Below are 25,703 nucleotides of genomic sequence, written 5' to 3'. Positions count from 1 at the left end.
GATCTTACTGAAATGGCAATTCTTGCAGGTATTATCAAATTTTCTGGGTCACAAAGGCAGGAGGCAAAATTGACTTATTGATGTGTGTGTTTGCTGGTGTCACGATTCCTGTGCACATCAGCACTCACACAACACAGTTACTAAGATTCAGCATCCGTTACAAAGCAGTCTGAAAGGTGCCGAGAGCGACTGCAGACACTCTGTACATCCCACTTGGACGTCTGTTTTACAGCTTTTCTACAAAGACCACATGTTGTTTTTTATAAGAAGTGGGAGAAACACATAAAAGCTAATTAAATACAGAAGACTCAGTGCTTGCCATGTGAAGATGTCCCAGATCTATTAAATGGATCAACTAGTAAACTGAAAGATTACCCGTCCAGGGGCTAATGAGAGAGTATCTATGACTAACAGAATCTCAGCAAACTGACACTCTGCTAGGACAGGTGGCAACTTTAAGAAGAGTATGAACGAACATGAATATATGTGTGTGCACGTATGGCTGAAGCATTGTGCTGTACACCAGAAGCCAACACAACATTGTAAACTGACTATACCTCAATAAAAAATAAACAGATAGATTAAAAAAGAAGAAGAGTATGAACAGGACTTTAAGAAGAGTAAGAAAACGAGAACAAGGCCACTGGGGGCCAAACAAGTGGGGAGACCGGTCAGCCTGTTGCTCCCAGGCCTGAGCAGGCACCTGGCACCGAGGAACCCCTGCTGCACGGACGGTTACACAACAGTGGAAAACTGTGGAGTTTGGCATTTATTCCCAATAAATATCATAATGTTTTCAGATTTATGTAGTAGAGAGGAAGATCAGAGAAGAGCTGCCATTTTTCACTTTAGCCTCATGAAAAAATAAGTAAGAGGTACCCAGAGCAAAAAGCCACAGAAAAGGAGAACGTAGCAGTGCAGCACGCGTCTAATCAGTCCCTGCATTTCTGGGGAGCAACTGGTGGTCTGCGCCAGACTCCGGCCACGCACAAGGAGATACAAGTAACCTTAAGAGAAGATGCGTGCCGCCCGTCACAAACAACACAGCTATAAATAATTCCCTCTTCAAAATAAGATGTCTTGACTTACGACAATCACAACAGCTCACTAAGTATATCGACTGTATTTCATAGATGGGTAGAAGTTACACAGACTGAGTATTTTTTCACAAAAACCTGATTGCAAATGATATTTTTAAGTAAACACAATTTTCTTAAGGTTAACAACTGATCGCGCTTCCCATCAGAATTAACAGCCTTCTACTGAACTCTAGTTCCAGCTGGCAATTGGAGGTAGCTGCCCAGAGAGATATACCGAGAAAGATTTTAGGACAGATCCAGCACAACAGGAAAAAGTGCAGTGACAGATGGCAACGCTCATCAAGGGCAGAGAGGAAAGAGGAGGGCACGTGGGCCATTAATTTGATTGGCATCGCCAGTCCATAATTTTCACCCTAGTGCAAAACTCAGAGGTCATCAGTTAGCCAACATTCAAGATCAGGACACAGATATAATTGTGCTACCTTTTATAAATACTCTAAAAATGACTTGGGCTCTGCAGAGAGCAGCAGTCAGCCAAAAGCTGGCAGTGGTTAAACTGAGATACATGAGAACCTACAAAAATAACAGCATCCCCACAGTCTTCTGGAGCCAGCAGGAAGGTTACCTGATATCCTTGGGAAGCTCGGGCAGCTGCATCTTCTTTATCATGGCGTAGTGGGAGATAGCCAGGACGGCCATTCCCAAACACTCGTTCTCAATATCATGCCCGTCCTGCTCCGTCTTGGGGTCTCGGATGGGAGCCAGGCACTTGACCAAATCGTACTGTCCCTTTGGAGCAGAGGTGAGAAGAAATGAACCACCATTTTAGTTTCAAGAGTCCACCCATGTCCCTGATCCTGAGAGGAAGGCTCCCCACACAGGGAGGTGCCACCCCAAAAGCAGGACAGCAGTGAGACTAACGAGATTTACAATTTCTCTCGCATGGAAGCTCTTTCTCAACAGCTGGGCGTGAAGGGCTCTGCGGGACTTCCCAAGCAGGTGAGGGTGAAACGCAGCACGCACTACGCTTGGACAGCACCAGTGGGCTGGGGTCTGGTCATTCATTAGTTCCACAAACATGTACTGAGCAAGGGAACTGGTGAATAAATGACGGGGCACCACACCCTCTTCTGATAAAGATTTACAGAAAGGAGAAGGAATCCAGATTCCACACTGCTTCGCACCACATGTTAAGGTGTCTCAAAATCTTCTGTTCAAGTTTCCAGTAGTGAAATGTATCACCAAAATACACCCCTCACTCACGGGGGTGCGCAGCAATTCCCAGAGCCAATGAGGGCTTCCAACCACAAAAAATAAAACGAAAAAAGCAGTGGCCAATACCCGCCTTGTACAGAGTAGTCATGACAATGTCAATGCTGGGTCCCCTTGATTAAACCCTAATCTCAGTGCCAGACTGTGCGAGTTCCTTTCACTTACTATTTCATTTAATCTTCACAACAGCTCTGTGACAAGGATGCTAACATCATCACCTCTGCCTAATGGATGAGGAATCTAAGGCATCAAAAGATTAAACAACTTCATTCATTCATTTGCTAATTACTGATTAATGAGAACCAATTATGGGCCGGATGTTACCCTAGGTACTTCGGATACAAGAGTAAGCCAAACCACATCCCTGACCACGTGGAGAGTCCATGAAAGAAAGAAAGAATAAACAAATAGAAACATATAACCTCAGTAGTTACCAGAACCAAAGTCAAGGAGAAAGAGATGCAGTGGGAGCCAGGGACCTCATGAGCAGGGAGTGGAGAGACAAACCCCGGCGTGACGGCAGGGCTGGGGTTCTGCAGCACCCCGCTGCCGGCATACACAGAACTCCAAGGCCCGTGACCGCGTCAGCCCTTCTCCAGCTCGGACAGAGGCAGAGGTGAATCTGGGGTGGCGCTCCCACGTACGTTAAGAACTCACTTACCCTGAGGGGACTTTAGTTTAGTGGTTTGGGGATGGAGCCTTCTCACTGTTGCAGTTCCCCTTTTTCCAAAATGGGACTTCTTGTTTCTCTCAGGTAAGAAAAGGACACTGACCACTTCTACAAGCTACTGAGGACCAACAATGATCATCTCTGCCAGCGACGCGCGTAGAGCAGGACAAAGCCTGACACCATTCTGTCTGGCTCTGATGTTCTGTAAACATCACCGTGCAGCTGCCTCAAGTAACTCATTCGTGAACCTCTCAAAGGTCAGGTTCTAACACAACACTTATTCTTGAAGTCTGGTGCACTCTTTCTCTACACTTCCTCTCCCAAAAAAGGTAAAAGAATTCAGATATGAATATATATTAAACTGGGAGGCTGAATTCAAAAAGACCAATCTGCAAATGGCCAGTTCACTGAATTTTTTCCACATAGCATCTGCCCGAGGCTGTGCCTCATGTCACTTATCTGCTGTCTGCGAGGCCAGCTGCCAGGTGCATTACAGGATGGGGACAGTGCGCAATGCATAGTTAAAGCTGTGCAACGGGACAGAGCTGTCACACAGAACCCACACGTATGCCCTAAAGAAATAATAAGCAGAACACATATTTCACATATTCAGACATGCATATAAGGCTGTTTTATAACAGTGACAGCATAACAGGGAAAAATCAAGAAAAACCAAAAATGTTCAGAAACCAGGATTAGTTAAATAAAGAACAGTTCTTCCTCTGGATTCCCGCCTCATACTCAACTTCCTACCTGAAATCTCATAGGTCTCTCAAAAAGAGCTCCTAGTTTCCAGCCCTCCTCCAACCTGTCACTCCCAGTCTTCCCCTATGCAGGCAATGATGCCATTATCAATCAAACGTGGCCCAAAACAGAAATCTCAAAGTACCTTTGATTCTTCAGATACTCTCACTGTTTATATCCAACCCATGAGCCAATCAGATCAAGTCTATCTCCAAAATTAACTGCAAATTCATCCATTTTCTCCAGCTCTGCCGCCACCACACTGGTGCTCCTGGCACCAAGTGAGCGGAGGCAGGGGTGTGGGTGAACACCCACAGGGCCCAGCCCTCACAGCAGAGAATCTGCCAGCCCGAACGCCAGTACTGCTGCTGCTGAAGAACTTTGCTCTATGCAGAAAAGTACTTTCCCCACTCCCCTCTGAGAGCTGCAGACACTTTTTCACTCTTCAAGGTTCAGTATTAATGCCACCTCTTTTGAGAGACCGTCTCTGATCACGTGGTTTAAATCAGATCTCCCCATTCTCTGTCACAAAAGCTTTTTCCTTCATAGCACCTCTCATAATTTCTTGTGTATTATCTATGTATCATCTTATCTGCTTATTTTGTTTGTCCAACTCAATTACATCTGACGCTTATTTGCCACAATATCAGCAGTGCCCCAGTGAAAAGGACAGAGATGCTCGGCAAATATTTGTTTAATAAATGAACTGCTAGGAAGCCATTAAAACAAAGATCTATATTTTTAATTGATGTTTGAAGGATCATCACCAATAGAATTAAAAAGTAGCTTATAAAATAGAAACAATAAGATATTTTCAAAAACTATATGGTGCGTAATACATATCTGCATGGTAAAATCAGGAAGCACATAAAACAAAAATGTTAGCTATCTCAGGATAATATAATTTAGGTGACTCTACCTTCTCTTTCTGGCTTCCTTCTAGTGTCTAATCTTACCACCCTACCACCACCACCACTGTGACTTAAAGTGGCCACCTCCCCCCTCTCCAGCATCACTGTGACTGCTGAGAAGTGTGTCAGCCCTGCTGAACTACCGTCCCTCGCTTACAGCTCCCCCTGCTCTCTGCACAGGAGGCACTGCAGACAAGAAGTAACATGGTAGGGGGAAAAACAAAGGAACAGAGAACAAGTAAAGCCTAGAAAACCCACAAGAGGGATAACTAGCCCCTTGCCCCTCCTCACCTGGGGCACGTTCAGGGTTGGCAAGAACTACCCACGAAGCAGGCCATATAGTATCCCAGCCATCACCAGGGTTAGCTGCACCAGAGAACGTGAACCCTAACATATCTCACCCTCCCCACAAACTCCAGGTTCTCCTGAGCCCAAACGTCTCACCTGAGCAAACAGATACTCCAGTGAGCTGGCGTCAAGGAGAGGGGTTGCATCTGGAACTTTTTTTTTCTCGTAGCCATTCTTCTGCTTCTTTGGGGAATGTCGCCATACTGACTGCTCATTATCATTGGTCCCATGCCAGTTGGTGAAATAGAACCTGGAAGGCAGGAAGATGACTGTGGGAAAGGAGACCTTGGCATGTGTGGCAGAGATGATCCAGGGTGATCAGTGCTGGAGGCTGAACTTCCTTGAAAAGTAAGCAAATAGACAGACCTTCCCTCTGTGTAGCACTTCACTGTTTATAAGGTCCTTTTCTTTTCATTCTTACAATCACTCTGAAAAGCGTCCTGCCAGAACCTCGTCTGTGACTCAGGGAGATAAAGTGACTTCCTTAAGATCACAAAGATAGTACCTCTGACTTTCCACTGTGTCTTCCTAAATAACAAAACACTGCTGACTAGAACTAGATGCCAGCCCAGCAATTCCCCTCACCTTCAGTAATGCCACCCTGCCTTAAATCCAAGACCTATTTTATTCACTCTTGAACATTTCTGAAATCTAGTTTCGTCAAACAGTCAAGATGTACAGTTAACATGGCAGTGTTTCCTATTTCCCAGATCGCTATTATTAAATTGCTAGTTTATCTTACAACGAACAAGGTTTTAAAACAGAAGAAATACATGAACATCAGCTGCATTGTCAAGAATTAAATTAAAAAACACTTTACGTATACTATGCTATTTAACACTCACAGCAACTGCACAAGGTATGTTTCACTGTTCCATTTTATAGATGAGGAAAACTGAAGTTCCAAGAGGCTATGTGACCTAAGACTACAAACCTTTTCTCTCAACTCTGCTTTCCCTGGTTACCTGTAACAGAAACACACTGGGTTCCGGCATGTGTGAAGGTGACTGGGCTGAGCTGACCCAGGACAGCTCTAGGCCAGCGACTCAGCTGGGGCCTGGGCCTCTCTCCCTTGACGTGCCCACGTGCTGATGGAAAATCACCATGGCATGCAGAAGGAACAGATAAAACTTACTCCCAAAAAAGTGCTGCCACTAACCTCAGACTCTGTCACTGAGCTATACGCGCAGAGCCTAGGACACGCCAGGTCCTGTGCCACGCTCTGGAATGCAAAGGGCTCTCGGGCACAGCCCCACCTACTCTGAATTCCCTGTCCCCCATAGCCATCAGTCCAATCCAGCAATAATAAAGGGACATACAAGTGGGCACATCTCACAAACAGGACTACACTGTGACCCCACAGAATCTTCCCTTCCTCCATAAAAAAATACTGAAGTTTTATTTTACAGCTGTGTTGGTTTATACTCCAGGCTGGATTATATTTATTTTTTTCCTGATTTTACATGAAATTAAAACACTTTTGTGGGTCACTGATAACATTGTGAGCCCCAGGCACTGTGCCTCACAGCGAAGTTGTTCCTTGACATGAGTCTCAGATATGGTGCCACAGGAGTAGTGAGGAGGGAGAAGCTGCCCTCCACGGCCAGGGAGGGAAAGGGCACTAGAATAAATAAACGCCAGGTGATAAAGTCTGGACCATATGCAGAAGGCAAAAGAAGAGCCAAGCTCATGTGAAGCAGGATCCCCCTGGAAGAAAGGCCTATGGGAGATGGACTGAAATGAGACAGGCCAAGAGGCAAGCCGGTGCCCATGGCAACAGTGTGTGCAATGCCGTGAGTTTTGAGGGGACAGAGGCCTCAGCCATCTTACTCACCACTAAATCCCTAGTGCCTGGCATGTAACAGGTGCTTGATACATGCTTGGCTGTATAAACAGTAAGAAGTAGCAATTACAATGGAAAGGAAAGGATGGATAAGGAAGTTAATTTAAAGGTAAAATCAACATTTTACAACTTTCAGGTGATTCTATACAGCCCATCTTCAGTGTAACTTATGAACGTGACGGACAGGTGACCGTGTGCTTTAGCATCTCTCTCACACAGAAAGAACCACACATCCAGAGTCCACGTGCAGCAGGAACCACAGCTGCACGACTGTCCCCTCACCCTCCCATGTGAGAGGGGATCAGGCCTGGGAACAGTAGAAGCCTGAGGCTCTCAGCTGATGAAGAGCCGGTGTTCATGCTGTCCCCAGGCTGGGGAGCCCACTCTTCAAGGGCAGAACGGAGCACAGGCCAAGAGGACTCCCCCAGGATCCACTCTTGCGGGTAGACAGAAAGTAAGATGTGAACTAGCTCCACCAGCTGAGCAGATGCAGAGAAATCTGACACCGGGGCAGAAAGAAAATGGGAGGAGGACACAGCCAACCCCTCTGACTGCTGAGGGAAATCCGAACGGAGAGTTCGCATCATTCATACAACAGCTGGATCCACCAGAAGCTCCGGAGCTCTGCCTGGAAGGAGACAGGAGAGAGGATCTAAAGGGAACAATGAATGGAGCAGCTAACAGCTTCTGAGCGCTCACCACGTGCCACGTGCTCCACATACACAAGCTCCGTGCGGGGTTCTGACAGAGGGCACAGAAGTCAGGGGAAGAAGGCGACGAGAGAATGAGCATTACATATGGTATGGAAGGATACCTGGGATAAGGGTGGAGAAGAAGTCCAGGATGGAAGAAGTTGTTTTAAAGAGCAGCCCTGAAGGCAGATTTTCCTTGAACCAGCTGGAGCCATGGTTCTCCCACATCCCGCCGTGTCTCTGTGAAGAGCCAAGGGCCCAGCATGCTCCCTTGGGGCTAAACAAGCACATTTACTGAGGCTGCTGCCTGAGCCCTATGGGACTAGCTTTGGCTTGGAAGCCTTTCGGTAAGATGTTCAGACAGGATAAGGCTGAGGATATCAAAAACACAATGTGCAATATTTTAGAAAGCCTAAAATAAGGTTGAATCTCTAGAAATTACATATAGTCAAAAGCTGACTAATGAAACTTACAAGCTTCTGCACAGCAAAGGAAACCGTAAGTAAAACAAAAAGACAACCTACGGAATGGGAGAAAATTTTTGCAAATGAAACGGACAAAAGCTTGATATCCAGAATATATAAGCAGCTCATATGACTTAATAAGAAACAACCAAACAACCCAATCCAAAAATGGGCAAAAGATCTAAACAAGCAATTCTCCAAGGAAGACATACAAATGATCAATATGCACATGAAAAAATGCTCAATATCGCTAATTATCAGAGAAATGCAAATCAAAACTATGATGAGGTATCACCTCACACCAGTCAGAATGGCCATCATTCAAAAATCCACAAATGACAAATGCTGGAGAGGCTGTGGAGAAAGGGGAACCCTCTTACACTGCTGGTGGGAATACAGTTTGGTGCAGCCACTGTGGAAAACAGTATGGAGATTCCTCAAAAGACTAGGTAAGACTTACCGTATGACCCAGGAATCCCATTCCTGGGCATATATCCAGAAGGAACCCTACTTCAAAAAGACACCTGCACCCCAGTGTTCACAGCAGCACTATTTACAATAGGCAAGACATGGAGACAGCCTAAATGTCCATCAACGGATGACTGGATAAAGAAGATGTGGTATATTTATACAATGGAATACTATTCAGCCATAAAAACCGACAACATAACGCCATTTGCAGCAACATGGATGCTCCTGGAGAATGTCATTCTAAGTGAAGTAAGTCAGAAAGAGAAAGAAAAATACCACATAAGATCACTCGTATGTGGAATCTAAAAAAAAAAACACAAACAAAGCATAAATATAAAACCGAAATAGACTCATAGACATAGAATACAAACTTGTGGTTGCCAAGGGGGCGGAGGGTGGGAAGGGATAGACTGGGATTTCTAAATTGTAGAATAGACAAACAAGATTATACTGTATATAGCACAGGGAAATATACACAAGATCTTATGGTAGCCCATGGAGAAAAAAATGTGACAATGAATATATGTATGTTTATGTGTAACTGAAAAATTGTGCTCTACACTGGAATTTGACACAACATTGTAAAATGATTATAAATCAATAAAAAATTTAAGAAAAAAGCTGACTACTCTCTATAAGACAATAAAAAGAAAAAAAAAAAACCTTTAGATCACTGACTACCAAAACCAACATCCTCCATAAGCAACAGGATATACCGTACAGCAAAAGGAAATACAGCCATTATTTTGTAAGAACTTCAAATGGAGTTTAATCTCTAAAAATACTGGATCACTATGTTGCACACCTGAAACTATTATTGTAAATCAACTATACGTCAATAAAAATAAATAAATGTAACAACAGGGAATGTTTCAAGGGAAAAAAAAATTAACACCTTCCTCATCGCTAAGTAAGACAAAACTAGAAAACGTACACTGGAAGACAAATTCTGCACTCTCTTCAGAGTCAATTACTGAACTTGGGCCTCACAAAACTCCTGATACTGTAACATGCTAATGGAAAAGAAAATAAAGAATGACCTAAATAAATGTAGTATGACAGCTGCTTAGATTCCTCTGCAGAATGACGTGGAACACTGCAGGAAGGAAGGTGGGCAGGAGGGAGACCATCAGATAAACAGACCTACCAATGAGAGACACGCCCTCCTTGCAAGGTTTTGAGAAAATCATATTACAGACAACCACATATTCTAAGTTTGTGTGCAGATATAACACACAACGAATTCCCTTTAGGTTTCTATAGAAATTTAATGGTGGATAGGGAAGTATATTTGGATGAAAAAGAAAATTTTGTTTTCTTAAAAAGGAACAAAGAATATGCTTGTCTTTTATTAAGAAACATTACAAAAAACTATCAAAATCATTATCTAAAAACAGAAAACTACAATCAAAGTACAAGAGTACTTCCCAAAACAGAGCTGGGTTTCCACTGAAATAGTCACCAACATTTATTTTCACATTACACCTTCTTTAGCGGTGAGATGATGAGGTTTCAAAATTTTTGTAGTTTGTTGTAATGCAAATGTTTTAGCTTAGGGTGGGATCTTTTTTCCCAGTTCAAAGAGCCTGTGGTAACAAAGCAATATCCTGTTGAAGCGCAATGTCAGGTACAAAGTCAAGGTGCCAAAAATGAGGCAGCCGTGTACTTCCTGGTAGCTGGCAGAAATGGGGAGCCGGCAAAGACAGCTTTTACTTGTGAGGCACTCACAGGCCCATAACGTCGAATGTTTCAAAGAGGATTCTAGTGCTAATGAGACAATACACTAGGTGTGCAACTCTGAATAACTCACTTCTCTTTTTCGGACATCAGTTTCCCCCTAAAAACTGGAAGAGCTGAATCAGGCAAACTCAGATCTCTTCCAAGTTCTAAATTCTACTTATTCTAGATTCCGAGCCAAGTGGAAAAAGCTAGAGGGAAAGAACTGAAATTCAAGGACATGTCTCCTTCCTAGACTTTGAGCTGCAGATACATGACCAACACTGGGTCACACAGCCAAGCCCCAGGCCACAGAAAGCAAGATTGCACTTTGAAAAACAAAACCAATTATAGTCAGAAGGCTCAGCTGGAAGGGGGGATGGTTTCTCTAAATCTGGGGCATGAAATCTCACATGACACACACCTCTCTTCTTCAGGTGAGGCTGTGGGTGAGTAGAGAGAGAAGAGAAAAAGTCAGCCCCAGGGTGATTATCAAAGAACACAGATCTGGTTCAGCTTCCGCTGAGAAAAACACCCAGGCCACTTTGGAATGGTAACAACACGTCTGACTTCCCAGCGGGAACAGCAGCTGAGAGAGCCTCTGAGCTCCCCGAGGACTTCTCCAGCAAGTCCCTGCGTTCCTTTAGCACCTGAGCTCATCGACTGACTGAGTCATATCTATGTAAGTTAAGATCCTTTTCAAAAAGGATTCATCCTATTTATATGCTCCTCTGCTAAACACACGTGTCAACTTTGAATTCTACGTACAGAACAAACATGCTAATAAATTCAAGAGACTAGAGCTCTGAAGTTCTGACTGACTGTGCCACCTTGGGAGACTGACATTTAACAAACTCTATAACAGGGGAGAAAAGGCAAGTATCCATCAGAAGAAAACCCACAGCCCCACTAAACAAAAGTCCTCGGGCAGTGGATCAAAACATCCACTCCTTTAGAATAAGACTAAGCTAGAATTTCTAGGTTTTCACTTCAGGCAGTGATTCTCAAGCCGTTTAGTGGCAGCTTTTAGTAAAAAATATATTTTATCATGACCTAGTACATGCAGATAGATTATACATCTCAAAGTTCTAAAAACCAATACTCTTAGGGATATATATATATGCTGATACTGTTTATTCTCATGTTTCTTTTTTTAAAAAAATTCTAGTCATAACTCAATAAATTAAATTCATAACCATGATTCATATGAAATTATATTAAAAAACTCTGCTACAGATTACTAATTCTATTCAAAATACCCACTACACCATAATGATTTTCTAAAATGCTGCAGAGGAAGGGGATCAAACTCATCTTGAATTGTATTCCAAATACTGAAGAAGTCCTTTCTCATACCAAGCAAATACAAAACTTATGCATTACAAAAATGACTAATACTTCTTGGTAAGTGACTCGGGGCTCTAGGCCAGCTGTCATCCGCCCCTGCACGAGGAAGCCAGGCAGGTATGCATACCTCATCCGGTAGTGGAGCCGGAGCGACGTCTTGTCGTCGATGGTGATGGTGTGATTTGGAGCATACCAGAGCTTGGTGTTCTCATCATACAGGGCAAAGAGGTTATGACACAGAGGAGAGATACCTGGGGAAGAGTAAAGAACACATCAGAAAATTAAAGATAGATACATCTGGCCATCTGTTTCCAAAGTATGACATATGCAAAGACCAGGAATTCGCTCATCCAAAAAAAAAAAAAAAATCCAGGTCATATTTGTGTCCTCTTAGGGCCAAATATGACTTCCAAGCATGTTCAATCAGGCAGTTTTTAATCAAATAACAAAGAATCCTGGCTCCCCAGGAATATGTACTATAGCTCCTGGCAAACTGGGTTAAAACCATTAAAAAAAAAAGTCTAATGATATTTCTCATTACAGTATTTATGAGAGTCTTATCAAATCGTGCTTCAAAGAGAAAAAGGCCATCTGAGAGGTTCCCAAATCCCACCTGACATGCACAGTCACAGTCAGAAACATTCTTAGAGTTTGAGAAATCCCCAATCTGTCTCCCACAGAAAATGTTTGAACAACTCTTAACATATTGATTAGGCATTAAACATCCAAAAATGTTCCCAGTAGTAGCACACGAAATGCGTGTTAGAGTAAGTAACCAAAGTGATTTTTATCAGTGATTAAAATCTATTACCATTAATAATATACCTCTTAAGTACTCTGTATAGTTACCAAAAATATTTTCTATTAGTAGCCAACAAGAACATACACGTTTAGGAACGTGGTCCAACAGTGCTCCCTTACCTCCCCACCACATTAACTGCCTCCTTTGCTACAACAATGTTGGAAAAGACAAGGAAGAGGATGAAGCCAGTGACAACAAACTCACTTTTGAGCCCACGACCAAAGTGACACAGACCTGCAATCTGAAAGTATAGGGTGAGGTAGGAGAATGATTGCAAATAATCAATTACTGATCTTTTCATGTGTGGCTAGGCCTCAAATTAAGACACAAGGAACTTAAATGACGAGAGAACATGAGGTAACTGGCACCTGTCTCCCAACTCAGACATCTGAAGTGAGACTGACACTGACTGGGACCCCGCTGGCCCTGCCCCGCGAGGCAGTGACTCTCTCCAAGGCACAGAGTTAAGATGCTACAGGCGCCTTGGCATCTCCATGTCTCTGTGAATGCCTCAATTCTTGCTTGAGATATGAGGGAATCGCCCCTTCAGAGGTTACACTCCACCATGTAACAGAGAAGATGGAGCTAAAGGTCAAAGAGCAGGTTTCCCTTGGGAACAATGGCAAATAGCTTTTGGATCCAATATTATTAGGACTGTGGTTCAGGTGTACACTAGTAGGTTTTCATTCATAAGTTGGCCTCTGTGGACTGGTCTGGACACCTAGCCTTTCTTTCTACACATCCATATTTGAATGTACACTGACACGTACATATTTGGAGCATAATTTATTTGCAACCATGGATGTGTCTGTAATTCTACCACAGGTCTCCGATTCTAACAATATTACTACTTAAAAATAGGAAGATCAGCGATATCATTTACATAAAAGTACTGAATAACAACAATACTAGTATTTACTGAGGGCTTAGTGTCAGGCATCAGGCTAATACACTTCACATCTACAACCTTTTAATTCTCCTAACACCTAATAAGCTAAGTATTATTTTTAACATTTTACAGATGAAGAAATTCCTGAGATTTAGTCTGATTAGGTTACTCAGTTAGCAAAACACAGGGCTAGGATTCAAACCAAGACAGAGCTACTGACGGGGTAAAATAATGAGCGCGAAAGAACAAAAATGCACCGGACGTTGGTGAAAAACGAGGAAGAACACGGTGCTGCCCCCCAAGACTTCACTTACTGTAGTAATAATGAGAGCTCTCAGAATCTGTAGCATTCTGTGTTCATGCATTTTTAAAATTAACTAATTTTTGCAACACTCTTCCCAGCTGGTTACAGGATACACTACTCATTCTCTACGGACTGGGCACAGAAACTGGTGCCCCAAATTGACCCTGAGCCCAGAGTCACAGGAGATACGGTGACTGTGTCTGTCTTCAGATTCACAGGCTCTCCCCTCTCACCTCCTTAAGCAATTCCTCAACCTCTCATTAACTGGAGCCCAACAATTCTGCACAAACAATCCTTGTTGACAAACTGAGGTCTATACCTGCCATGCTAATGGCAAGAAGCCTGGCTAAGAGAATAAACACAATAAGCCAGCTTCTCAAGGGAAAGGGAAAAAAAAAAAAAAGCCTTAAAAGAAATACTTGGGAAACACCAATTCACATCTAGTTGTTTTGGTAATGACAGATAGTTTTCATACTGCTGTCCAAAGCTGGTTCCTTACACACTCTGCTATCTACAGCCAAAGTAACTTCAAAGTATTAATGCATTTTCCCCTAATAATCTATAATGTAGTCAATTTTGTCTAGTGCTATGTTTAGTGATTAACGGTCTGCTACACTCTTCCCTACAGCACCAGCTTCTCTCCTTTTATTGGAACTCTAGTATTTAAAGCATTTTAAGCAGAAAGACATATATCAGGAAGAAAATGGATTTTCTACATAAGCTGCATTACAAACAAGGTAAGTGATTCTTGAAGTAACCAAACTCTCCCCAGAGTTGAGGTCTAAGATGAAATAAGTGAAGCATGGATCAGACTGTCTGCCATCACAGCCAGTTACTTCATCATAAAATGATTAATTTTTTTTTAAAAAAAAGCTCTATTGAGATGTAATTTACATACCATAAAATCCACTAATTTTAAGGGTATAATTCAATGAATTTTAGTATATTTACAGAGTTGTACAACCAGCCCCACGATCTAAGTGTTTTAGATCTTTAAGGTTCTATGAATTAATTTTACTTGGCATTTAAAAGCTGGTAGGTAAAAACCGCCAGTGACCCCAAGTTTAAAGGATAATGAAAGGGGTTTATTTTGTTATTCAGTTTGGCTTCCCACCTTCTGAGGGCAACAGGCTAACTTTAGTAGGACAAGTCTCACTTTATTAAAAAAAAAAAAAAAAAAAAAAAAAGATTGTGTTGTTCACAGCGTCACCGTCCTTCCTCTTCACAACTTGGCAATCTGACCAAGCCACAAAGTGACACGTAACTTCTCACTTCAATTCAGCATCACCGCTGAGGGTGCAGGGGGCGGAGCCAGGGCAAGAGGGAGGCAGGTCATGGCGGCAAACTTCTCAGAAGTTTGGAACAATGACCGAGATGTTGAGGGATGCCACTTACTGAGCTTGTGGCTTTGTGCCAGGCGCTGTGCTCAGTGCAATATTATTCCAGCTTCACAGATGTAGGGGAGACTGAAAAAACTGAGCCTCCATAGAAAGCAAGCATCATTCCCTGATACCCTGCAGCTCATTAGTGACACAGCCGGGATAAGCCACTTTGCAATGAAGAAAGTGAAAAATGACACTCTCAAAATTAAAATCACTGGCCTAGGGTCAGATGCAAGTCAGTGGCAGAGGCAGGGCAGAACCACTGACTTCCAGAGCCCACACCTCTTCCCACTCAGCGGAGCTGCCAGAGGCAGGCACACAGGGACGTGTACTCACAGCACTCCTGCGCCGCCCTGATGCACAGCTCCTCCGCCGTGTACTCTCCGCTGCCCAGCCGGAGGGGCTCCCTGTCCGGGAGATAGAAGAGCACCTCCACCCCGGGCGCAGGGGCCTCCAGATTCACCTCGGTCTTCTTGGAGCTCCTCATTTTAGCACAGAAAGCCATGGCATTGCAGTCCTCTTTTATGTTTAGATACTGTAGCAGAAGGAAAATAAGACAAGGTGGTCATTCTACATGCTGAAAGTTCAAGTGGTGAAAGAGTGTTTTGAAAGCAAGCAAGCAGTATTGGATAAGTATCTCCCCCTGCGCCTTCCCTCCATGAAATACAAATGCATCAGAGCTTACAGCAGGTGAAACCGTGGAAAATAATCAATTATGTGCTCTGATTAATTAACTACAGTCAGACCATAGTCTCAAAAATCAGAGTAATTTTAGAAATGGCCTAAATTTAGTTCTTCTATTTGCGCACAAGTCGTAGTTGACAACGTGCCTCATTCTGAAACCACTTATGTTAACGTTATTAATACTCCTGGCTACCTCCACTGGAATTGTTTAACTTCTGAATAGACCTATTGGCACAAATCACATTGTCTTTTAATTTTCTATCTCCCACTGAAGGGCAAGCTCAGCATGGGCATTAAGCACTCATGACCTACCTTCACGTCCCCACAGCCTAGCCCAGGGCTGGCTCTGCAACACTGCCCACAGAATGACCACCAATTCATGTCCAGAAGCCACATGGAAGGGGTAATGAAAATTAATGAGTGGAGCCAGGTCCCTTCATCCACAGGCAGCCGGGACAATGGGCAGCGCCTCATGGCACCAGAATGAGAGCAGGAAGCCTTACTTCAAAAAGATCAGAACCCACCAGTGAAAAGCTTGTAAATAAGCTACTCACATGAGTGCCCACAAAAGGGAGGGCAACTAGGATCACAGAGCCAACCTCAGCAAGGCCAGAGAGTGGGGGGAGCTTGGGAAAGCCCTACATGTTCTTTCTTCCCCTCACTCCAACACCAATGGCCTCAAACTACTTTCCCCAAGCCCGGGTTCCTACTGCCTGCCAGGCCAACCTTCACTTATCCCCCTAACGTCCCCATAGCATATCACATCCTCCAAAGGCTCCCCATTAATCTACAGACCAATCCCAACCTCCTCCGCTGTGCGGCCAGCTTGCCTCACTTGCCTCATCTCATCTGGTACCACTCCCAGCTTCTTACTTCACACTGAAACCCACAAAGCTGCCATCGTCTTGTTACCCAACCCCCAGGCCAATGCTGTTTTTCTCATTTTCCTGCTTTTGCTCATGCTTGATTCCTCTGCCAGGAGTGCCTTCCCACTTCATCCCTTTCGTGGAAAACTTCAATTTTCATTAGAACTCTGCTTGGACATTACTTCCTCCAGGAAGCCTCCTCTGAACCCCATATCACCCCCCGAGTTAGATGCCCTCTCTCAAACTCACCACAACGCACTAACCACACTGAATCATGACCATCTTATTCACGTATGTCTCTCACTCCCTTGTGCTGTGAGTTCCTTGAGGACAAGGGCTGTGCCGTTCATCTTTGTATCACCAGTACCTAGCACAGAGCTTGCAGAATGACCCAAGACAAGTCATAGGGGGTGGACGGCAGTCACAGTTCTTTCCACCAAGTTCAAGTGCTTGGTCTATTAGCCGCTCTGGTGAAGTGAAATACTTACCAGAAAGACACGAACCACATATGCCTCAATGCTACAAACTGAGGGGCATGTGATTTTACTTGTTTAATCTCCAAAATAAATCTGAAAATTGGAGTTTCCCAGAGACCAGGCTGAAAGACTAGCTCATAACTTACCTTGAGGTTCAGATCAACTGTCAAACAAGAAAGTTTTAAAACCCAACACTGAGCCTCCAACTCTGCCCCACAATGAAAAATAGGGATGAAAAACAAAGTAGCTAAAGTCAGCTTCATAATGTAAGAAAAACCTTTGTGCTTGAGCATCTACACAGACGTGGCAGGGGAAGAATTCAAAGATGGTGTTACACATTTTCACCCTAAAAAAAAAAATCAGGCAACTATATATAACTGTATGTGTACAGGATGTGTCACCATTTGAAACAGAAAACAAAAATATAATGTCCAACAGGAGAGGATTTACTAAACAGAAAGAGGAATATCAACAGAGGAATACTATGCAGCTGTTCAGGGGACATAAAGCTACTGGAACCGACACAGCAATGTATATGACATACTGCAAGGGGGGGAAAAGCATAATATGGATATTATGATCCTTTTGATTATGTGTATGTACAATCTGGAAAATCAGGCGTTAAATTGTTAACAGTGGTACATACCTAGGAGGGGTTACAGGGAACTTTGACTTTGTACTTCCTATACTTTTGTACTAGAGTTTGTTTTTTTTTTAAACAAGCACACTCAACATTCAGAATGGACAAAAATTAAAAGAACAATATTGAAAAATAAAGGATACAGTATAGGTAGTCCTACAAGTTTAAGATTAGTCTCATTATTCTTTATAAAAGCTATTTTCCTTTTTGTCTTTCTTCTAAATACACAAATGTACATACTTGCATTTATTCGGCTGTCCAATGTCCCCCAAAAGCAGACTGGATTTTCTTCTCTACTTTCCAACGCCTGTTCAGAGATGAGCTAAAGACAAAAAGATACATAAATAAATCAGCTGCAGAGGTAATTGCATCAGAAAATAAGAGGACACTTTCATTAAGGAAGCAGCTCAAACCATAAGTGGGCAGGAAAAAGCATTTAGGAGGAAGAAGGAAAAAAAGAAAAACAAACACTGATGAGGACACTGAGCGAACAGAGAGGCATCTTAGGGTGTAAAAATCAAAGAAGATACTATTTTCATTGCTTCAAGAAAGGAAGCCAGGGACATTTGCTTCCTGGCATAGGGTGTCCTGTCCACTGGAAGTGAGGACTGTGTGCCTTTTCCATCAACAAACTCTATCTCCTGAGGCTGTGAACAATAGTTTAGGACTCCAAAGATGTGCACTTTTATTTCCCATTTCCTTTAGAATTACCCTCCTCCAAAACCAGCCTACCCTAGACGTCATTTTAATGGCAAAGCAGCAGATGGTATGCGAAAGGAAGAGAGCCTGGGGACAAATCTGACCAATATGCTTTCAGTTCACCAACAGATTTAGAGCCATTTTTACTCGAAAACTTAAGGCAGCAATAAAGGCCCTTCCAACTCCAACCTCACCTCAAAATCTAATTCATACTAAACAAAAATACCAGCTTGGTTCTGCAGAATTAAAAGTGCCTGGTCCCATTCTCACCACCAGCCAATACCACTATCACACACACACACACAGCTCTGTGCTGTTTTAACAACTTTCCTTGGTGCTCCTCACAAATTCTGTCTTAAGAGTAGAATCAAACTATTTTTTGCAGATAAAGAACAACCATCCATAGTGATCTGTGAGTGGTTTCCAAGTGAACAGGTATTATTATCTCAGTTTTGTTGGTCATTCAACACATTTTATCAGAATCCAGCTTGAGAAAGAGCAAAGTCCCATGCATCACATGGCAGAAGCGGAGAGGGGCCTGAGGAGAGGGAGACGGGTTACCTCTGCGGTTACAAGGCCAGCGTCCCCAAAAGGCTTCACAGTTGAAGTGGGAGGTGGCACAAATGAAAGCGGAAAAGGAACACAAAAATCAGTGGACTGGGAGTGTCATGACATCACTTTCTATGCCTCCTGCTAACTCTGGTGACTAACACTGGAGGGGGCTGGTTTGGGAAGGCTTTCTGCAGTGGGTAAGACTTAGGTAAAAGTAGTAATAGGAGGCCAGGCAGGGGATACAAGTATGAATTTTGATGTGACTTGGCTATTTTGTCATGGAAAATTTCAACAAAATTCAAAGAACAAATCATTGCACTTTCAGCTCTAAAAATTTAATGTAAGCAATTGTTTTAATTATGTAAATAAATACCCTGCCCTGCATCAAAACAGCAATCTGAAACTAGCTACATGCTAATACTTTGCTTCAGCTCAGAACAGGGGTTCAAGTCCCACATTCAGGAGACTCACTCAACAAGTATTTTTCAGCAGCTCATGCCAGAAGCTGAGCTATAACAGGAGGCCACAATGAAGAACAAGAGTAATATGGTCTGTACTCATGTGGAGCTTACAGTCCTTAGGACTAATAGAATCAAACAAACATGCACAGAAAGAAGTAACCATAAAGAACTTAAAATGCATGAAGGAAGAAAAGAGAGCACACAGTAAGAGGAATGTGATGCAGCATGGGACTCAAGAGGAAAGTAATATTGAGCTGAGATGTAACAGCTATCACAGGAGAACAAAGTCTGGATAAAGGATCAGCATGTGCAAAGGCCCTGCGGAGCAAAGGAGCTAGCCTGGTCTCTCCAGCTGCATAAATGGGGATATCCCTCCAGTGCCTTTTTACCCCTGGGTAAAGAACAGCACTTGCCCATTCACACTCACTAAGAGCAAGTCTGGGGCCTTGCTACCCCACGTTTCCCGCAGCACGCTGCCAAGGATGACCAAAAATCGACCAAATGGGCTCCACGTTTCAGAACGGTAAGAAGCTTGCCCCAGACAGCAAATGGACACAAACACAGAACCGTTTAGAGTAGGAAGAGACCTAAAATTCCACCTGCCTAGGCTCTTTAAGAAGGGCTACCACATAAATCTTTTTAAAACTCACAAAGCATTTTAACATGCACCGTCAGATCACGTGTTACTGAACACAGGCGTCATGGGGTTGCTCTGGGCCTCAGGCAAGTTTTGCGAATCAGACTAAAATCACTAGGATTCTATCAAAATCTGTAATCAAGAAGAGTCTGTTTTTCCCCTTATTCTTTCTCTTCTGCAAGCAACACTATATTGAAACCACATTGTACCTAATTTTCAAACTGACCTTCAGAATTACTGGACAGGATAATAAAACTACGGTATCAGTTTGTGACACTTAGCCTAGAGGTTAAATTCTGAGAAATCAAGATCAGCAACAGAATTTCTTGACAATAGGCATTTACTATGATGTTTTTATAGGCTGATTCAATAACAACAAAATCCCTGCTCTCAGAAAATTGACATTGTAATGATAAAAGTTTTCAAACACCCACAAAGCACTTAAAAGGCATGCTAGGCACCATTCTAAGCACTTAAACCCAAGACTGGTGATCCATTTTATATGAAATGATGACTCATTCAGGATGACAAGTGTTCTTGGGTTCCACAGTGTTTGTGCAACGGCTTCATTCAAATAACGTTTCCTTCTAAATAAACTGAATATGCTCTAGCTACTTATTTTTAGAACAAGTAGGAAAAGAGTAAGACCAACTTGTAGATACTTTGGATAGTTCTGAGAAATCAATTCAAGTTTTTGCTCAAGATAACAACAAGAAAATTTTTAATGTTAGAAAAACTGACCAGTAGGAATCACACTACCCTTTAAAAATAACATGATTTACTGGGTTCCAGTCTTAACTCAAATGAACACACAGAAGCTCAGAAAATGGGGAAAATAAAAGTAATCAAAAGCTTTTCGATGATAGTGAATTTTTTCACTCTACTCATAAATTTTCAAGGACTTGAAAGAAAATGCCTTTCTTTCAGTAATAAAGGATTATTTTAGTGGCTCAATATTGCAGATGCTACTTTACATTTTAAACAATCAGGGAAATTTTGTAGATTCTTTTATTTTTTAGTTTATAAAAATCTTATGCAAGAGGCATGTATATCTGATACTTTCTGAATGAGGGAAAAATAAGAGAAACAAAACACAATTTTGTGAGTTTAAACAGGACTAACTGCAAAAGATGGGACAGCACAACTATTTCCTAAGATGCAAAATTCCAGAAATCTATGTCCAAAGATACTGAAAGCCTCTTAAATTTTCAAGAACATCTTTTGAAACACGGGTACCTACATAAGGGAAGAACATAAATTTTAAATTTGAATAGTGATCTACTAAAGATAGACCATATTAATATTCACAAATATGATGATCAGAATACGACTGCTTTTGGCCAAAGGCCACTGCCAGATCTGCATGGTTATAAAAAAAAAATAGACTGGATGATGGTTAAAATCAATGACTAGAATCAAAATAAAATGCTTCGGGTATTTACTCAAGAAAACATTACATTTATGGATGTCTTAAAGGAAATAAAGTTTTTGCTTTCTAAAGGAGAAAATATAAACAAAGATGGTGATGAATTAAGGTATGAACCCAGACAAAATGAAAAGGAAAATATGTTATTTAGAAAATGTCCTGAAATCAATGCCTTAAGAAATTTTAAGACTGATGATCTTAAACCTTAAAACTACCTCAGCAGGCACCAGTCTAAGACTGGTGAGGAAGCTTCATGCAACAATATGTACCCCAAGAGGGCAGGGGCTTCTGTCGTCTCTGCTCAGTGCTTTACCATACTAGGTGATCAATAAACAGTTAAATGGTTATGAAAGATGAAGGTAACAGAGCAAGCGACATTGCCCAAAGGAAATATCACTGTAATCCAGGCTGTGGGTTTTACTGCCTCTATACATGACCAGCAAGTGGACCTTGAGCAAATCATTTTAATCTGAGCCCATCCATTAACCTGAGAGGAAACATCCTGCCCTAAGGATCAAAGAGATCTTTTGAAAAGTCTTCCTTAAGCTCCTACAATGCCTTTTTCAAATGAGGCTGTTGATGTAAAAGATGTTAGTGCTAAAGCAATGTAGGCTTTGTGGCAGAGGACTGAAGTGCGCTGTCAAATTACTTAGAACAAAGAATTTGGATTCTGAGCAGAAGCCTGGTCATAAATCAAAGTTCCGTTTCTTAAACTTCAGATGAAACAGGAGAGCAGTCAGGAGTGTGAGCTGGAGTTATCCAGACCTGGGTTTGAATCCTTCCTTCCGACCAACTAGCTACTGTAATCTTAGGCAAGTTACTTAATATTCCTAAACCTCAACATTCTCAGCCCCGGGGGGGTGGGGTGGGAGAAGGGGGCAAGGGGGCGGGGTGGATAAATATAGCATTTATCTCTTAAGAGTTGTTAAGAGTTAAATGAGTTAATGTATATCAAGTGCCTAACACTGAGCAGCAGGCAGTAAGCATTCCTAGTTTGGCCGTAAATTTCTGTTAAACTGATTACAGCTTGAAGGAATGCAGTTCCAGTCAAGGAGAGGAAATTCTAATATAAACGAGCATCTGCAACATCTCATGCATGGAGCTCAGGTTCGCACTTAATTTTCATAGAAGGGCAGGAGAGGTTTTAGGCCAGTGAGTGGGAGTGCCAGAATTCAAACACGTGACTCCTGATTTCAAGGACCTGGCTCTTTCCACAGGGTGATAAAAATGGCTTTAAAGTGCCCCCCATCATCAACAACACTGTCTTCTCTGGCTTCTTAGCATTCCATAGTCTATCATCCACCTGGGACGACTGATCTCTTTCCAGGCCCTTCCCTCTAGACACTGAAAGAACTGTCATCCAAAAATTCATTCAAGTGCCCCCCACCCTGCCTGCATTGCAGCCCACAACTTACGCTGTGTTCTGGCACCACTAGGGTAGGGGTGGAAGGTGTAGGAAGGAAGTTCTGGTGGTCCTGGCGCAGGCCCACCCTGGTGGGCACAGAAATCCCTTTAGGCCTAACACACACACCAGGGAAAGCATCTCTGCTTCCCTCTCAGTCCCATCGCCCGGGGCTTTGCACCCACCAGAGCCTTGGAAGTGACTGTGTCTGTTGTTCCCAGTGCCCCGGGCTTTGCCGAAACCCGGGTAACTGTTCTGATGAAGGCATCACAAGATGCTATGCAAAGCTGATGGATTCCAGCCAAAAAGATGACATAAATACAAAATCTGCTATTTTTTCCTGTCAGCATGTTAGAAATATGGCTTTTCTATATGCCACTCCTGCCACGTGGAATAACTCACTTCTAACTATAGCAGCAATTCCAGGAATACTCCAGAACCGTAAGTGCTGCTTCATTTACAATAAACTAGGGGTGATCCAACAATCAATGCCAACGCGGAGGTCTGGGGCTCTGTGCACTGCTCCCAGCGAGCCTGCTCTCCCCGAGGGGCTGCTTCGGGTCAAAGTAAGTACAGTGTTTTGCTTAATTAAAGTCAGTAAGTGTTTACCTAGAAGCCACACTGCATCAGGATGCGTTGCTATCCCTTTCCCAACCTTTGCTTCTTTTCCACTAATACATCTATAACTTCATTAAAGAGCCCAAATATAGGGGTCGAAATAAGGTGGCGGAAGTGGATACTCCAACCATGGAAGGTGGAGAGAATGACCTGTCTTCATCTTTCGTGCTTTCCAATCATTCATTACTAAAATACTTGCTAAGCACTTGTGCCATCACAATAAAACCTTGCATTTATATGGTGTTTTGTAGCTTTAAAAAAGGGCTTTCACATCTGTAACCACATTCAAGTCTCTCACCCGCCCTTCACAGATGAGAAGATTCAGCTTCAGACATTCCCACGCTCAGGTGGCCAGTAAGTGGCAAGACTGGGCTCAGACACATTTCTTAGCATCCAGCTTCAATGCCCTTTCAATGCACCACACCTCCTTGGGCAAGGCGTGGGGCTCTGGGTGAACCTAAAGAGGTACCACGCTTGAAATCTGAGCCTGCCACAATCTTACAGCCTACTAACAGCTGGCAAGATACACATTTACGCAGGAACCTCAGGAAAGCGAACGTGGAGGAGCTGCTGCGAGACAGGCATCAGGAACCACAGGAGTCAAGAAAGGACTATGAAGTGATCAGGGAGAGTGGACTCGATGCCCAGCCTCAAGAAATAGAGAAGACTGAAAACAAAAGGAAGGGTGCAGCTGTTCTGGAAATGGGTGGGAGGAAGGAAAATCACAAGGATGGAAGTGCTGGGAGGACCATGCAGACCAAGATGGTCAGGCAGGAAAGCAGCAGACTGCATGGCAGGTGGGGAGGGTGGACCAAGGACACTGTGCATGCGCATGGGTCCCAGTTTCTGCCCGTAGGCAGTAAGAGAAGCTGCCAATCAGGAGGAGACCTGGGTTCTGTCAGGACCTGCCAGGTCTTAATCAGGCCTCTAAATCTCTCTGAGCTCAAACCCTGTGTAATAAAAAAAATGTATGAGATGACCCCTAAGGTTCCTTACAGAACAGAAGCAGTTAGAAGCCTTGGTCTGGAGTCACCCTACCTGGATCGGATCACAGCTCTAGTGTCTGTGCGACCTTAGACAAATTTTTCAACCTCTACTAGTTTCTGTTTCCTCTGGAATTAATACAGTATCTACTTTACAGGGCTGTTGTGAAGAATCAAGATTTCTCAAATCTCTTACTCTAAAATAAGTTGTGACTGGTTCACACTCAAAAAGCTCACAGTTCACTAGTTCATCAGTTTTCTGTTGAGTATACTCAAAGCTTTCAAAAAGTTAGATTTAAACAAAACAAAACCCAAAAGTCACAAAGCAAAGAAACGCTATCTTACAAATGTTTGAAACCATATTATGCTGCACCCCAACACAACTAATTCTTCATTAATTTGTATTTTCAAAATACCATCATGCAAAGACATAGAACCTCTTGCTGCTATGTCATTTGACAAAGCTTGAAGGTAACTATAAAACTTCAGGGAAAGTGCAGGAAACAACCCTGAGTCCTCCCCATCCCTTGTCAACTTTTACTAATTTTTTTGTATGTCTATCGTATATTCACCTACTCCCTCTCTGTTATGTACTAAGCTCTTTGGAGGCAGAAACCCATCTAACATGTTTCCTGTAATTCTTTAACCACTCAGGATTCTTGGAGGCAAACAACAGAAACAGCTCTGTTTACCTTAGGATGAAAATGAATTAAGGGAAAGATATAAGGACACAGGAACAGTCTGATAAGGACATCATTTTCCCATGGCCACCACTGGTCAACCAGCCATCACAACTGGATTCCTGGCTCTGCTGCTTCCACAAAAAGATCTCAAGCTGCCCCTACTTATTTGCATCATTCCCTCCAGACTCAATGTCTTGGAACAGAGGAATCCAAAAAGCTGAAACCTATTTCCCCCCCAGTCACACGTCTGTATCTCCTTCAGCTTCCATAGCAACAAATGAAGGTCATTCCAGAAATGAAGGCGCATGCTAGGCAATGCCAATGCATGTTAACTGCTGCCAAATGGCAATGTCCACTCCAGTCTAACCTTCAAAGGATCTCATCTACTGTCTCAAGATAAGAGAGGCTGGGGAAGAAAAATAAGAGGAAATCTCAAGAAAAATTTCCCTACATGGTTCCCTACACCTCTCCTCAACCAAGAAATTGTAATCAGTTTTTATGCTTAGATTTGGAACAGCCTGCCAATAGTCTCCAAGGCTGCACTGCAGGCAGAGCTCTGCAGAGATCTGTATTTGCAGAGTAACCCACTCGGTCTTCACCTAGGCAGCAGACTTGATCACCAGGTCAACACTGCTCCTGCAGAGCAGGAAGCCTCCTCTCACTCTCCTCCCTGCCTGTCCC

General features: G+C 42.9%; 1 protein-coding gene across 3 annotated transcripts in view; it reads right to left on the bottom strand.

The window, feature by feature from the left end:
* The window catches only part of JAK1 (Janus kinase 1), a 210,376-nt gene that overhangs the window by 30,602 nt on the left and 154,071 nt on the right, over nucleotides 1-25,703 (bottom strand). For all 3 annotated transcript variants that reach the window (XM_031465304.2, XM_031465303.2, XM_064493504.1), the window contains exons 2-6: nucleotides 17,802-17,883; nucleotides 15,232-15,430; nucleotides 11,646-11,769; nucleotides 5,082-5,235; nucleotides 1,666-1,829 (exon numbers count right to left, since the gene is read on the bottom strand). In XM_031465304.2, coding sequence (XP_031321164.1) covers nucleotides 1,666-1,829; nucleotides 5,082-5,235; nucleotides 11,646-11,769; nucleotides 15,232-15,430; nucleotides 17,802-17,807 — 647 coding nt within the window. In that variant the 5' untranslated portion in view covers nucleotides 17,808-17,883. The remainder of the gene's footprint in view (nucleotides 1-1,665; nucleotides 1,830-5,081; nucleotides 5,236-11,645; nucleotides 11,770-15,231; nucleotides 15,431-17,801; nucleotides 17,884-25,703) is intronic.

This window comes from Camelus dromedarius, chromosome 14, assembly GCF_036321535.1.
Source record: "Camelus dromedarius isolate mCamDro1 chromosome 14, mCamDro1.pat, whole genome shotgun sequence".
NCBI classification, from domain to species: Eukaryota; Metazoa; Chordata; class Mammalia; order Artiodactyla; family Camelidae; genus Camelus; species Camelus dromedarius.
This window is presented reverse-complemented; position numbering and strand designations above follow the sequence as displayed.